At 34.7% G+C, this 14,814-nt stretch overlaps 1 protein-coding gene across 1 annotated transcript in view; it reads right to left on the bottom strand.

Moving 5' to 3' along the window:
• The window catches only part of LOC140156732 (FAD-dependent oxidoreductase domain-containing protein 2-like), a 112,557-nt gene that overhangs the window by 15,046 nt on the left and 82,697 nt on the right, over positions 1-14,814 (bottom strand). The window contains exon 3 of the mRNA XM_072179675.1: positions 8,217-8,405. Within this exon, the coding sequence (XP_072035776.1) occupies positions 8,217-8,405 (189 nt within the window). The remainder of the gene's footprint in view (positions 1-8,216; positions 8,406-14,814) is intronic.

Genomic DNA, 14,814 nt, shown 5'->3' with positions numbered 1-14,814 from the left:
ACAATTTTTAGGGAATTAAATTCTCTCTGAAGGGTTTGTGGTTCAATCTTTTTCATGCTCTATTTGCTATCTTACATTGAGGCATGCTATTATACAATATGTTTCATTTTGAGTTGTGTTGCTACAGTGGTTTTGATATGAAAGGCCCCTGCTCTTAAATTATTTCACTTCAATACAATAGCAGCATCACTTTAGTGTTAAAATACAACACTTCATACAGTAGAATAGGACTTGGAGGTTTTTTCACATTTGAAAAATGATCTTTGGAAAAAATGCATTTTGCATTAGTTTTTCAGAGTTGGAGAGCTTTGAGACAATTTTTTTTTTAATTTGGTCTAGGATAGTAAATACACTTGGAGTGTGGTTACCACAATTCACCATGTTTGTGTTCATACCATCTAAACGAAACATATTTCAGGGCTTAAATCATACAGGAGTAATGAGAAAGAAATGAGCTTTCTTCTGATACCTGATGGAAGAAAAATGGGGAATGAATGAGGCTATTGATTGAGATGCATGCACTTCTTTATAGACACTCTTATAAATGTGAAATATTGTGGGAAATAGAGCATTTACGGCTATTTCACAAATAGAGTCACAGGTGTTAGGAGTCATTTTTTTCTCAAAAGAATAAAGCACTGTCCATGCAGCTTTTGGTCTCTTTAGCATATTTTATCTCGTTGCACCAACAGGAGAGCCACAACGAGGAATATATTATGTGCAAGCAGGCCATATCTGCATCAGCTGCCAGATGCAATATTTTGAGATGTAGAATATGTAAATTGTCAATATTAAATGTCTATAGGGCAGCTATTTTAGATAGGGCCTTTTTGCGATGCCCCAACCTCATTTCCTCATGACTTCATTTCTTGTGTGTCAATAAGAAAGACGTTTAACGTTGGTAAGTGTCAATAAGTAGATTCAATGAATATGTCATCTTGTCAAATTTAGCCGCTCTATAAAGTATGTGTGCAGGCAGTGTATTTTGGTCTCAAACCCTTCCCTCCACACTTTTTTAGATTCTTGAGCATCCTGGCAAAAAAAAATGGATCAACAATTGATCATTTTAGTCAGGCCTGTTTACAGCTGAGACAATTTTTTGTCAATGTTGGACAAATCTATCCGTACTGACAATTCAAGCTGCATGCAATTCAAATTGAATAGATCTTCACATTTGTCAGCTGTTTTTCTTCCAATTGACAAAATGTTTAAACAATATAAAAATGTTTAAACAATGACAAAATTGGCTGTTAGATAAACCGCTGCATGCCTGTCGAGGTGAAATTAAATGAAATAAAATGAAAAATATGTGAACCTGTGTGTAAACTTCTTAGGATCTGTGATTAGTTTGACCAAAGCCCCAACCAAAGCCTTACAATGTTTGACCATGCACACAATTGAACTTTACATTATGGAAAACATACATTTTGGGACCAAATTTGAACCTAACAATTCCTAACCTAAATTTGAACATATACCTCAATGATGTTTCGTGTGTCGTATTACTTTCTGAAATTGACTGACCAATTCTCCCAATCCTCATCTGCTTCCTGTTGGAGCTTGACACTGGTGGTGCTGTTTTGGGCTTAGAGAGCTGGTCATAAATATGCGCTGGGATAAATATTGGCTGGGAGAAGCAAGCATCCAAGACAGAGCACAAAACAGAAGTAGAAGACACATAAATGAAGCAATTTGGATATGAAAAAGGGGGCCAAAGAAATCTCTTTCTACATCATATTTATTAACAGCTCCTGAAGCCCAAAATAGTGTCAAGCTCAAACAGGAAGCAGACGAGCAGGATTGTGAGAATTGGTCAGTCAATTTGAGAAAGTGCTACAATGTAGCATGTCATTGAGGTATGTTTAACATCATTTTAACTGAAAAAGAAATTTTACAATGATGCCTCAAAAAAGGCCTGTAAAATGACGCTTACTTTCCGATTAGAAAGAAAAAGAAAAAAAACCCAGAAATATGAGAGAGTAAAGAAAATGAAAGAAACAGGAATAATGTTTCAACATGATCTACTTTAAGCCTTAAGTGGAGTTTAATATGGTACTCTGGGTTGCCTAAATGGTGCATGGTAAATTGCAAATCTTTACGGAATATTAATATTTGTACTTTTCATGCTAGACGCAATAAGCAAAAGAGTTCAAAAACCGCAAAGCGTGAAAATTACTTAAACACATAAAAAATAGCAGCTAGTTCATTAACCTTAATATCCTTTTAGCAGAGTTTGATGACATGTTTGCATTTCATGACAATAATTCATCATGTTATTCTTTACATGCAGGGATAACTATTCTTAAAGGAGTATTTTGTGAGCCTAGCATCCTGTTTTTATGACATTTTTCCTGATTTTTTCAGTATATTGGAGTATTAAATACTTCCTGTTTTAAATCAAATATGTATTTAATAAATAAAATGAGTAAATAACAAATATAAAATGTCCATGATATATCAAAAATTAAGGTTTCTTTAAACCCATGTGACTGAAATTTTACAAAAAACCACAAGATTTCTCATTTTGCGGTCGGTCATGGAGGGCAACCAAACATTTTTTTGGCCTTATCTATCTTGTTGCTTGAGCATCTCCGTTTGCTTCAAAGGAATAAAAATACATTTAGGTAAATCATTTGTCTCTGCCTCTGCCTGTGTGTCTGTCTGTCGGGGTGTCTGTGTGTCAGGGCGGGTGGGTGGCTGTCTGTCTGTGTGTCTGTCTGTAGTGTGTAAAATTCATCCAAAAACCAACTAGTCTGCAGGGCAGGCTGCTCCTAAAAGTAAACTGTCCCGTCCATATTATTTTTTTAAATATAATTTGATTTTGATGTATCAGTGCTCAGGTGCAATCTTAGTGTCTAGTTATTAGTGGACAAAATTTTCAAGGTGGGCAAAACTGCAAAATTGTCCAACTAACCCGCTACCAAAATAACGTTACCAGGATGTGCGAACGGGACGATTGACATTTTAAGCTGAAATGAGGATAGTTGTGGCCTAAACAGGCCAAACAGAAGATAAACATCACAAATTAGGTAAATTTTGTCCTGGTATTTTGGTGGTTGGTACAACACTACTAGTTAGTGGCAACATTTCCAGGCATCCATTGGACGGGTAGGTTAGGAAAATAGTATGTCAGATGACAAAGTAGCCCATCTCGGAGATGAAAATGGGCTCTATTTTATACACTGCTATCTGTCTGTCTTTCTGTCTGTCTGTGGGGTGTCTGGTCTCTCTCTGTCTGTCTCTCTCTCTCATTATTACTCGCTCACCTGGGCTCGCTCACTCTCTTGTTTTTTCTTCTTTCTTTGTTGGGAAAGGATAAGATGGTATGGTTGGTTAGCAGTGTGTTGCAAACACTCCTGATAGGTTGGTTGGTTTGATTTAATCAAAGTATTAAATGATTGATTAAATTACAATGCAAATTGGTAATTCTAGAATTGCCAAGAATATTTATCATGTTAGCTCATGTTATCCAAACAGTTCCCCATATGTGACATTAGTCTCCTCAGCAGTCAGTTTGGTTCCACTCCCTCCACACAAACAGTCTGCCAATGATAACAAACCAGTTCTTTTTGATTGGCTAACACTTTTCCCATGACGTCTGCCAGCACAACTTCAAACAAGGCTTTCAATTGGCTAAATCTTTGTTTTATAGAGTTAAAAAGTCGGTCGCCCTCTTAGCCAATCAGAAATGGTGATATACGTTGTCATTGGCCGACTGTTTGTGTGGAGTGAGTAGAACCAAACTGGCTGCTGCATGCTGAGGAGACTAATGTGACATTCAACTACACACACATTAACTTAAACATAATGTCATTGCATGTTAAGTTTTACTTTCTGTCTCTATGGTGAGCCACAGAAGATATCTTACCCTTCCCAGAATCCTTTGCAACATGATATATCGCCTCATTATATCGAATGACACTCCCATTACTTTGTTTGTACAGTTTCCCCTTGTTTTCATTTTGAGAATTAGTCAAGAAATAAACATATTTTGCAAGATCTGGATGTGCTCTGTTCATTGAGGTACATTTTGCTACTATGGACACATGTTGCACCAGATAGCAAATCAGTACAGGAAATTAAAATGTGAGAAATGCATGATGGGAAGTGTAAGCTATCTTTTCTGAAGCAATGCCAGTGTTGAAACCTAAGCCTTAAGTCAATTATGATGGGATGACATTGAATTTGAAACAAAAATGATTTACATTTTTGAAGTGTTATATTTCATATTTCAGCCACTATTTACCTATGAGGTTTTTCCAATAGATTTTGCTTAACATAAAGGAATGTTTCTGAATTACAGCAAAGAGCAAAATGTGAAATGTAGAATTGGAGGAAAATCAGCTAGAATATAGGATTTGCTGTTCTCGGCTTGCATGGTTCTTGATTCAAAGCATCATCCACAATGATGCGTGTTGTTGTCAAAAACATTTGAAAAAAAGCATCTGAAAGAATATATTTTGTTGATAAAAGACATTTGAAAATGTTGTTTTTTGAAAGTAAAATTAAAATTTTTGAAACAATTAGCTAATTATCATTAGCAAACAAAACAAAGTATAAAATAAAATATATTTGATAACAAATATGAAAATTAGACCCAAAAAAGTTTCTGGAGTTTCTAACCATATGCATGGCCTACCTAATATCTGAAGAGTGATAGATCAAGTAATTTTTAATACTTTTAAGCACTCATTTTCTTCTGTTTTCTGGAAACTCGAGCATGATTTTGAATAGAGAGTATGTAAGTCCCAGACACAATGGACACCAGCGGGCCAGCCGTACAGAATAATGGATGGTAAACCTATTGTTATTCCTAGTCAGAGAGATCATGAAAGGGCTGATTTCAACCATCATAAAGCTGTGGCTAAAAACTGAGACTCCTGTGAAGAAAAAATGATGTTTTCTTTGATGTATTTTAGTACACATCTCTATGAGACTAGTATTTGGTAGCGCCACTGAAAAAACACAAAAATGTGGAAAATATTTGAGAAAAACACCCCTCACTCATCAATCTTCAACTTGTCAGACCCATCTCTTGACATAACAAACCAAAATCAAAGATTTCCTTCAATTCAAAACAAAAATACTCCATAATCTTGCAGCTACAACTCAAGTCTAAGTGCATCAGGATCTGTCAAATAAAAAATGCGACAAAAATAGCACACTTGAAGCTAAGCGTGCAGGGAAATGCCCATGCAGGATAACACACTTCACGATCCACTACCTCCAGCTCTACACTTCAGCACTTCCACGCAAGTGAAATTGGTACCTTTACTTCACATCTTGCGTGTCTAACAGATGAAATTTACAAAAATATGAAAAGAGCCAAGATTAGACTTAAAGGGAACCGACTCAGAATTGCCCATGTGTAACACCATGGTAAATCAGCCATATTCGTTTGCTAAGCATGGAGACCAAATTAGTGTGCATCCAGGCCCATACACAAGCTTTATGGGGGGGGGGGTTGCAGACATCCAAAAAGTGGATCTTCATGAAAAGTGCAGTTGTACGGGCCTAAACTCCCCTAAAATTTCCCTCTTTTAGACTTTCTGATCACCTTGTCACCAAAAAGTGGAACTTTTTCTCCAATTTTTTGACCTTTTTATTGAAACAAATAACAAAAAGGTTGACCTTCATGGATTTTAAGTGGGTGCTGCCACACCCCTATTGCCCCGCCTATTGCACACAGCTTGTCCACATGTACATCTGATGATATCACACAATAATTTGCATCTCAGATTGAGTGTTACAAAGGCTTGTGCATGAAGCACATATTGCACCAAAGCCATAGCTAGGTGCAATATTCCACCTTTTTATGTAAAAAAGGTCCTTTTTGAAGGTAAAATTCACAAAAGGTCCACTTTTTAGCCCACTACCCCCCCCCCCCCAAGTCATGACTATGGGCAAAACAAGCACACACAAATTGAAGTTTAAAAAGGCAAAATAATCAAAATAATCCTGCATGACGGACACACAAACATGGGGAAGCCAGTTCTCTTTGGTTCTAATCTCTATGGTAAAAACACACCTTGAAGATGCATTTTTAAAGAATATTCATATATCTTTGGCTGCAATATATAGTGGCGTACGTGAAATACAAAATATGTTTCAGAGAAAAACGTGTTTGAAGGACTTGTTGATATGATTTGAATTGTTTGTTTTCCATTTGTATGTACATTTATATCACAGTAGCCTTTTCAGTCAAGAATGGCTCAACATAAGGCTATATAACAGTAAGTTTCTACTATTTTTACAATTTAGAATTATCACTGAGTTGGTTTTGAAAACCTGAAATTGCTTGAATTGAATACAATTATAAACAAAAGAAATAAAAGGCAAAAAAAGCAAACAAACAAACACAACTGAATTATGCAGCAGTTGCACAACATTTTTGGATTTGAAAAAACACCTCATTTGTGGCTGTATGGCACGAATTGCTCACACAATATTGATATATTTCCCTAAATGCCTGAGGACATAGCAAAATGAAATATTTGTGACCCAGAATATTTTGTGAATTCCTTCTACTCATGTAATTTATTCAATTAAGTAAATATTTCATATTTTGCAATACTTGAAGTTGTTGATGTGGTGAAAAAATAACCTGACCACAAATATAGGTTAACCACTACTGATGGTTCTGTAGACCTGTTGATATGCAGGGAAGCATATCGCAAACGTAGGTAATGCATTATGTACGTATATTATGATTCATAAGATGATATTAGAATGACAGATATGTCTTGTTATTCAGCAAATTAAGAGGTGAATTGATGTCATACATCTACCTGTCTATCAGCAACTGATGATATGACTTATGATAATTGATTCATTTTTCCCATGGCATACACCTATCTGTCCAAGTAGCATGTCTGTCAGCAACAGCTGATATTACAAGCTGATAATCGATTCATTTTCCCTCATTTTTGCTTCTTTTTTATACTTATATGTATCACACTGTTCTGGCTACTTCCTTCTATTGTTTTTGCTACGGGTACTACAATCTGTTTTGTCTTCCCCACTTTTCCCCCCTTTTGGTTCCTTCACTTTTTCTGTAATATTTCTTTTTTTAACCTCAACTGTAAAATAGAGCTGTTATTTTAAATATGAAGAATTAATGTGCAAAAGCGGTAAGCACCATATACCTAATGCTATTTTGTTTTTCAATATTGTTATTTTACTCATTTTTATGTGCAAATTTATTTTTTTGAATACATGTGAGCTTTTGATATGATATTCACCCTGATTAGCGCATCTCCCTATTGATTACACAAGTATTGTTTTTTAATGAAGATGTGGTGTTAAACGTCAAAAATTTGAGGTTGGTTAAATTTTCCAATCCTGTGCTGAAAGTAAGCTTTTGGATAGTTTGTTATCAGCATATATGCATTGGGGTACATAAACTTGAAAATTCAGTAATCTTTGGGTATGAAAAAACCCAGGGGGGTACTCAGTACAAATGACCATATGGGGACGTGTGCCGCAAATATGGCATAACATTTTCAGCCTTTTGGTATATCAATGACCCCTTTTTCTAAGCCAAATTTGGTATATATGGATGCATGGGTCCTTTTTTTTTCTTCAAAATTTTCTCAATTTTTTTGGAAAATAACCCAATTTTGCCTTGCTGTAGCCAACATTTGTGAAATTCCCCCAATATTTGGAGGAAAATTTGTAAAAATTAAGACAACTTGTGTTAAATATTGCTGAAAATTTTGAATTTTGGTATATCGATGGGTCCAAATTTCTTGAAAAATTGGTATATTAACACAATATTAATACAAAAACTACACAAGGTACTGTATACGCCAATATTTTCGTGTACAGATATTTTTGCGGTTTCAAGTATCACTGACAATTTCGCGAGGTGTTAAATTCGCGGTTGTTGGCAACTTATATAATAAAATACATAAGAAATTTCTTCATTTTAACATATTCGCGGGTTATTATTTTCGCAGGCACATATTAATCCGCGAAATTCATGAAAATAAAACCACCGCAAAAATTTCAGCGTATACAATAGTGCTTGGATATATCACGTTTTGCATATCTGCACTCAACTCTTCATATTGGGTGGACTTCTCTTTAATTACATGTGATAAAAATCTATATATTTAAGTTCTAATATTGCATGGCAATCAGTCAGTGTGGCTAGCCATGCATACAACACATATAAGAAGCGACACGCTCCTTAGCGGCATTCTCGTCAACATTACCTGCAGGTATATCCATTTCCTGATTGGTCGTCCATGGTGAAGTGGTGTGTCACATTGCCATCCGTCTCCACCTGTTGAATATTACCGATATTGGTGTTGTACTGTATGTTGAGTTCAAGATTTTTGGCATAGTCGCGTAGGTAGCGGACATAATCGTCTGCTGGCGGGAAGAATTCTTTGGAATAATGCCTGTATGGTAAAATGGTAAAAAAGATAATAATAGACATTGTTATAGAAAAATGTTATTGTAAGTGGAGAAGAAATTTATAAGACAAACATAGTCTTTAATTTTTTTTTAAACATAGACCTGAAGTTTGATGTGCTTTAAACAGGGTTTTCGTATTTAAATGATTATAAATTATATAAAACAACGTTATTACTTTGTGAACTAATTAGAAGCCTACGCTTTTTATTTCCGATCCACACTTTTATAAATACACACATTTTAATGAGTAAACACATGATCCAACCCTCTTCAATATTTCGCAACTTTATTTACCCCAATCTGTCTCAAGCGTGGGCTACAAACCATGTTGCATCAATCAAAGTGAGTGCTTTCTACCCATGGGTAGAAATGCACAAAACAACATACAGTTATGCATTATTCCCAACTCTATATATATAGCTATATATTATTAAGATATTACATAATACATAATATAATGAATCAAGAAAGTCGCCATCAGTTGTGTATATTATATTTCAGGTATATTTTATTAAATGTCATAGCAGTTAAAAACTGAATTGCGATACAATTTACAATTAACAAATTTACACATTAATTAATACATCAAAAATATATATAGCTACAGCTTCAGCTGTTTTGATTAACTATATATTATAGCTACATGTATGTACAATTTCAAAGTAATATATTACTACATTAAAAACATGTTCAAAGAAAACAAAATTACAAAAACACAATTTAAATCAAATTTATAAATAAGTCAAAGAGATAACAGTAGTGCACTGGTAGGGAAGCTCACTTATTGCACAAAAACATTTTATATTAATTGGATAGATGTAAGGGGCGCCCCCCCCCCCCCCCCATTTGCAAAAGGTCTTAATTTGGGGAAGAAAGTCACTTTTCATAGAATTGCCCCACACCCCTCCTTGGAAAAAGTCCACTTTTTCAAAATCAGCACCCCCACAAAAAATCATGGGTACGGGCCTGGATATAATCCTTTTTGAAGTAGGCCTATGGTGGGCACAAAAGGAGAGGGCGTACTTTGGTTTGAGTAAACTTTAAATAAAGCTTCATTGATGAAACTGCGTTGTCTCTTTGTTGCGCTTACTGGAATCTTTTTGCGCCTTGTATTGGCCAGTTTGTCACTTTTAAGGGTATACGATGTATTGTTGGTCGAAGCAGCAGAAAAAAAGTAGTTCACAGCATCTTGCGAATGGTAGTGAGCTTTAGCAAAAATTGCATTGCTCAATTCATAGCGAGCCTGTAGAAGAATTCAAATATCACAGATATACTTTTGTAGGTCCTGTGGTTCTTGAGTTATGTTGTAAAGAGGGCTGAAACAACGATTGCTTTTGTAAAACGTACATAACTCATTATGTGATTTTTAGGCTATTGTGCCAACAATATGGTCCAAGTTCAACAAAATAGGGCAGAGAAGGGATACAATGTTAGCCGTTTTTGCAAAAATTTATTTCAAAATGGCGAAATAACGTATTGTTGGTGTTTGTGAAATGTGAATCAGTGTCATGAATAAAGTTTAAATGTATAAACAATGATATTAATGTCACAATAAAGTGTTCAATATCGCGATCAATATGCTCTGATTGTCATATTCTCAAGATAATAGGCCGACTTACTATTACGAAGTTTGGAGGGATATAGGGGTTTCATGCCTTGGTAATATTCCTTTATTTCGGTATTATTAAAATTGACACACACTACTCATGATTGCTTTCAACATTTATTTCTCTTATCTTTTAACAATTTTTGTCACATCATAAAAAATGTAATTTTCCGTGTTGTACCTCAGATTCTGTGATTTTTCTTCGTTTTCCGTAAAACGGAAAATGTCGGACTCTACAGTATACATCCCTATACAAACCAAACTTGAGCACCCCTGGGGGTAAACATTACCTATACAGTCCCCCCTGGGGGTAAACATTACCTATACAGTCCCCCCTGGGGGTAAACATTACCTACAGTCTTGATACATCTTGCATTCAATAACAATTATTTATAAGTAACTTTTGTGTTTTTGAGGAGATTCAAAGGTTCAATCAGTCTGCAGGCAATATACTCCAATTTAAATACTGTAAGATCTGTCAATACATAATTGTATCTATACTAAATATTATCACTTTAAGTTTAAAGCCAAGTATGCTTTTCTCTACTTTGTAGAAAATATGATAATGAAAGCAGCCTACTTCAACCAAAACTCAAGAGCTTTATACAATTTTTGAGAGTACTTGACAAGAAACTGTGGCATTAAAATAAATAAATTTGACAGTTTGGTGCTGTTAAAGTGATTCAAGTAAAAGAAAAAGAATTTATTAGTGGAACAATATTACGGTTTGTGATTGACATTTATGGGCGACTGACAACACTCTTGTTATCAAAAAGCTTAAAATGAAATAATTGTTGCTGTAAATAATTCCATAAATCAAAACAAGCCATTAAATAGCAAGAGTTGAAAGCACTTAACGACAACAATTCCGGTATTAACAGCTCTTCACTCATAATCAGGGAATCAAGTAGATTCAGTTTAATCTAGAAGATTTTGTTTAGCAATTTAAATAAGAGGGTCATTCCAAAAGTTCTGCCTCCATGCCATATCTCTGTTATCTTATGTGCCATGATATTATTATTAAAATATGATTTTTGTTGTTTAGATATTTTGGTTAAAGCTAGTAGAGATTTGGTATGTCGGAAATGGTAAAAAACTGAAGGCAAAAGTTTAGTAAGCATCATTTTGAAGCTTTGGATAATTGCCATAAAAAAACGTTTTGAAGATGAGATTGTCCCACTGCTTATTCAGGATTGTTCCTGTTTGAGCACCCTGATATGCACTGGGACTTCAAAACAAAATAAAAAATGTTTTATATGAGAAGAAAACTTCGTAGGGTTCAACATACAATGTACACACAATTGTTTGTGCAATTTGCCAGATTTCGTCCAGACCACGTTTTTAAAAGCGTTGTAATTATGTCCTTATTTTAGGCAATGGATGCATCTTGACGTGGAAAAAAGATAAACAGTTGTTCATGGCCTTGTAAATACTTATAAAATACACAAACTGTGTACTACTTATTTGATTTTAACTTATGAACCACTTAATATGGCTTGAACCAACAAGTGCTAACCCGATCGAAGTCAACAACCTACGGAAATAGGTCAATATGCAAGCTATTTTGAACATGTATCGGTTTTGTTGTACAAAAGAAACAATACCAAGTAAAACTGTACTATCTGCAAGCATTAAATATTGATTAAATTATTTGAACAAAAATAGAGCAATTTAATCATTTTCAGAAATAATTCTATAATGAATTCCACATAGCCATTCCACAACCTTTTTAATCAAAATTACCTTAATTTTCAGACTGTTTCCATCATACCAAGAACTTTTTGAATGACCCTTGTACAAATAATTTCCTTTGACAAATGACAAATAAGTATGAAGAGGTCTGTTGACATGTTCTAAATGATAAATTGATAAGAAGACACAAACAATATTGTTTTGTTTAGCAATCAATGCCTTGAAGTATTTGAACTAGAAATATGGTTTGTAAATAACAAATGTTTGCAAATACAAAGAATATGTATTCATAAACTCAAGATTTATAGAATTTCTGGCAAATACACAAATAAAATGCAAATAAGCTAATCAATGTATATGTAAGTAACTTGACACAAAATTATACAACAATGTTACTTTTTTATGTCTACTGAGTGTAAATGTAACAAGCTATATCCTGATCTTATCTACAGGTTAAACTTGTGATATTCTTTTATGTTTGCATGTTTTCCTATATGAGTCATACAATTTATTTCAGCAAAGGGAATAATACAATATGAATCAGATCATACAATTATTGGCGGCAAATCCGGGTGCTAAATGCCATGAAGAACAGAGCTTGAAAAGCTGTGGACCCTTTACATGAAACATAATTCATTTAAACTGCATATCAACACAAGATTTTCATTCCAAAGTGTAAAGCATGGGAACATTTTATTGTTAAAATGGGCCAAAATGAGAAAAATTTGGAGAAAGGCGCTATAAGTGATTATAGCGATAATTGTGCTCTTTCTTATATTACTTGCAATTGTGCTATTTTGTCATTTTTGTACACATAATTGCAATATTAGCACTGCTATAATTGTGCTATTATCATAACTCAAAGTTATAATAATTGCAACGTTTAGTTCATAATTTACGCTAATTTCAATACGGTTGTTTATTGTGCTAATTTCAACAAGTTATTGCCATAATTGCGCTATTTTCATTGAGCATTTTGAAAGTTTCATAATTGCAACGTTTAATTCATAACTGCACTAATTTCATTGATAATTGCCGATTAGCAGTCAGTGTTGCTATTCTTTGATATTATGGCTATTGTCAGTTCCAATGCCTTCATGCAATTTTGGCCTAAATCCGGGCCAAAGGAAGATGCACACCCAGGGATGCACAATGTGCATTGCACATTACAATTTTTGGTAAATTTTGTCCTGGTATTTCAAGCTGGGTGGTAGAGAGGGGGAGCATCTTAACCACCCAGTCACCACCATATTACTCCTGTGGTTGACACTAAAATATCAAAAGCATTTTGTGATATTCTCTCTAATTTAAAGCATTAAAAAACACCTTGAAAATAGCATCTCTTTGCCAATCACATTACTGTCATTGAAATGAGCTCACTTGATGGATGAATTTATAAAGCATTGATAATGGGATATTCCAACTGAAATCCATACACCCCCTATGGAAGACATGACCTAAATCTCCCACACAGGGGGTGCAAATTTCAAAACGAGCTACCTAAATGGGTGACTCCATTTGAAATCTACACCCCTGTGTGAGAGATTAAGGTCATGACTTACATCTAGGGGGTGTATGGATTTCATCTTTAAAAGCCCCACTGAGCATTGGCAATGAGCATCAATGTGATCACAGTAATTACTGGTGATAGTGTGATGGTGCGTTAATTAGATGCTCGTTATTCAATGCCATACATATTATCTTCACCTCAACCAATTATGCTATGTTGTGTTCATCACTGCTTTTAATACTGTTAAAATCAGTAGCATAGCCAGGATTTTAGTGTGTGGGGGAAAAGCCAAATTTGTGTCCCATTTTTAGTCAATTTAAGGTCACTTTACTCTTTCCCATCCCCAACTTATCCCTGATAATTTTCTGTGAGGGGCAGTTTGCCCCTCCCCTCGCCTCCCCTGGCTACACACCTGGATGGTTGTTTAATATTTCACACAGAGCTGGATTACAAAATAGTGTGGCTCAGAGCTGCCGTGCATGTTTTATTTTTGCAGCGCCCATTTGTCGATCTAAATTGTTCCCCAATTGTTTTTATAAACAAAAATGTTGGTAAAAATATATTTTGTTTTTATGCAGTGTGAAAAATGAGTTACTCCTTCATGTAATTTTACACGAAATTAAAGTTAGGAAGGATTAGGATTAGGGCTGGGATTAGGATTAGGATTAGCTTACACAAAATAATACATGGAGGATCAACCAAAAATTGGATTATCACAGTAAATTACTGGCTTTTTTTATTGATCGTCAGCAGCAGCAGCAACCATGAAGGGATTGCAAGTTTTGCACATCTCTTATGTATTATATTTTAACATCTTTGTAAGCTTTGAGACGCACATTTTTGGGAGGGCTTATATTGACAAAGAAACTGCTGCTTGAAAAAACAATGACTCGTGTTCCAACTAGGGAAGGTCTTCGTTCAAATCAAGATCTTACGCGCCTTATAATTCCTAAGACAAACAGACTGATAGGCGATGGATCGTTCAGTGTCTTTGGACCCAGAATCTGGAACAATCTTCCTTCATCCATTAGGTCATCTCCCACAGTTACTACTTTCAAACGTAGCCTGAAAACCCATCTTTTTAACCATTGCTAATTTTATGTTGTTTCTTTTGCATATTTTGTTTACTTGTAGTCTTTAGTAGTAGGGTAAGTTTTTCTGTAAAGTGCAATGATCATTTCTTTGAAATTGCGCTATATAAATGCCGTTGTATGTATGTATGTATAACTTTTTACTCATACAAATTTAACCCAACTTCTTGAAAAAATAGAAAAGTTGGGTAAAATAAACTGTATAGTGTGTAATATTTAGATAACTAGGCACAGCTTGTGAAAAACTAGGTGATTCTGATCACTACAGAAATGGGTAAAGTCCTTAAATCAATCAAAATGATTTAAATGATACCTGTATAATGATTAGTATCGCATATCGGTCATTGAACCACTTCTTGATAACTTAAGTTTCATTGGATTCTTTCATCAGTGGAGATAACCTATATGAGCAAGATATATCAAATGAGAGCAAACTGTTTTAACAGGCATGTGGTTGGGGTATTTGCTTTCTGACAAGGGTACAAGAAACACCA

Source organism: Amphiura filiformis, chromosome 7, assembly GCF_039555335.1.
Source record: "Amphiura filiformis chromosome 7, Afil_fr2py, whole genome shotgun sequence".
Taxonomy (NCBI): Eukaryota; Metazoa; Echinodermata; class Ophiuroidea; order Amphilepidida; family Amphiuridae; genus Amphiura; species Amphiura filiformis.
Note: the sequence above shows the minus strand (reverse complement) of the source record. Positions and strands in the feature narration are given on the sequence as shown.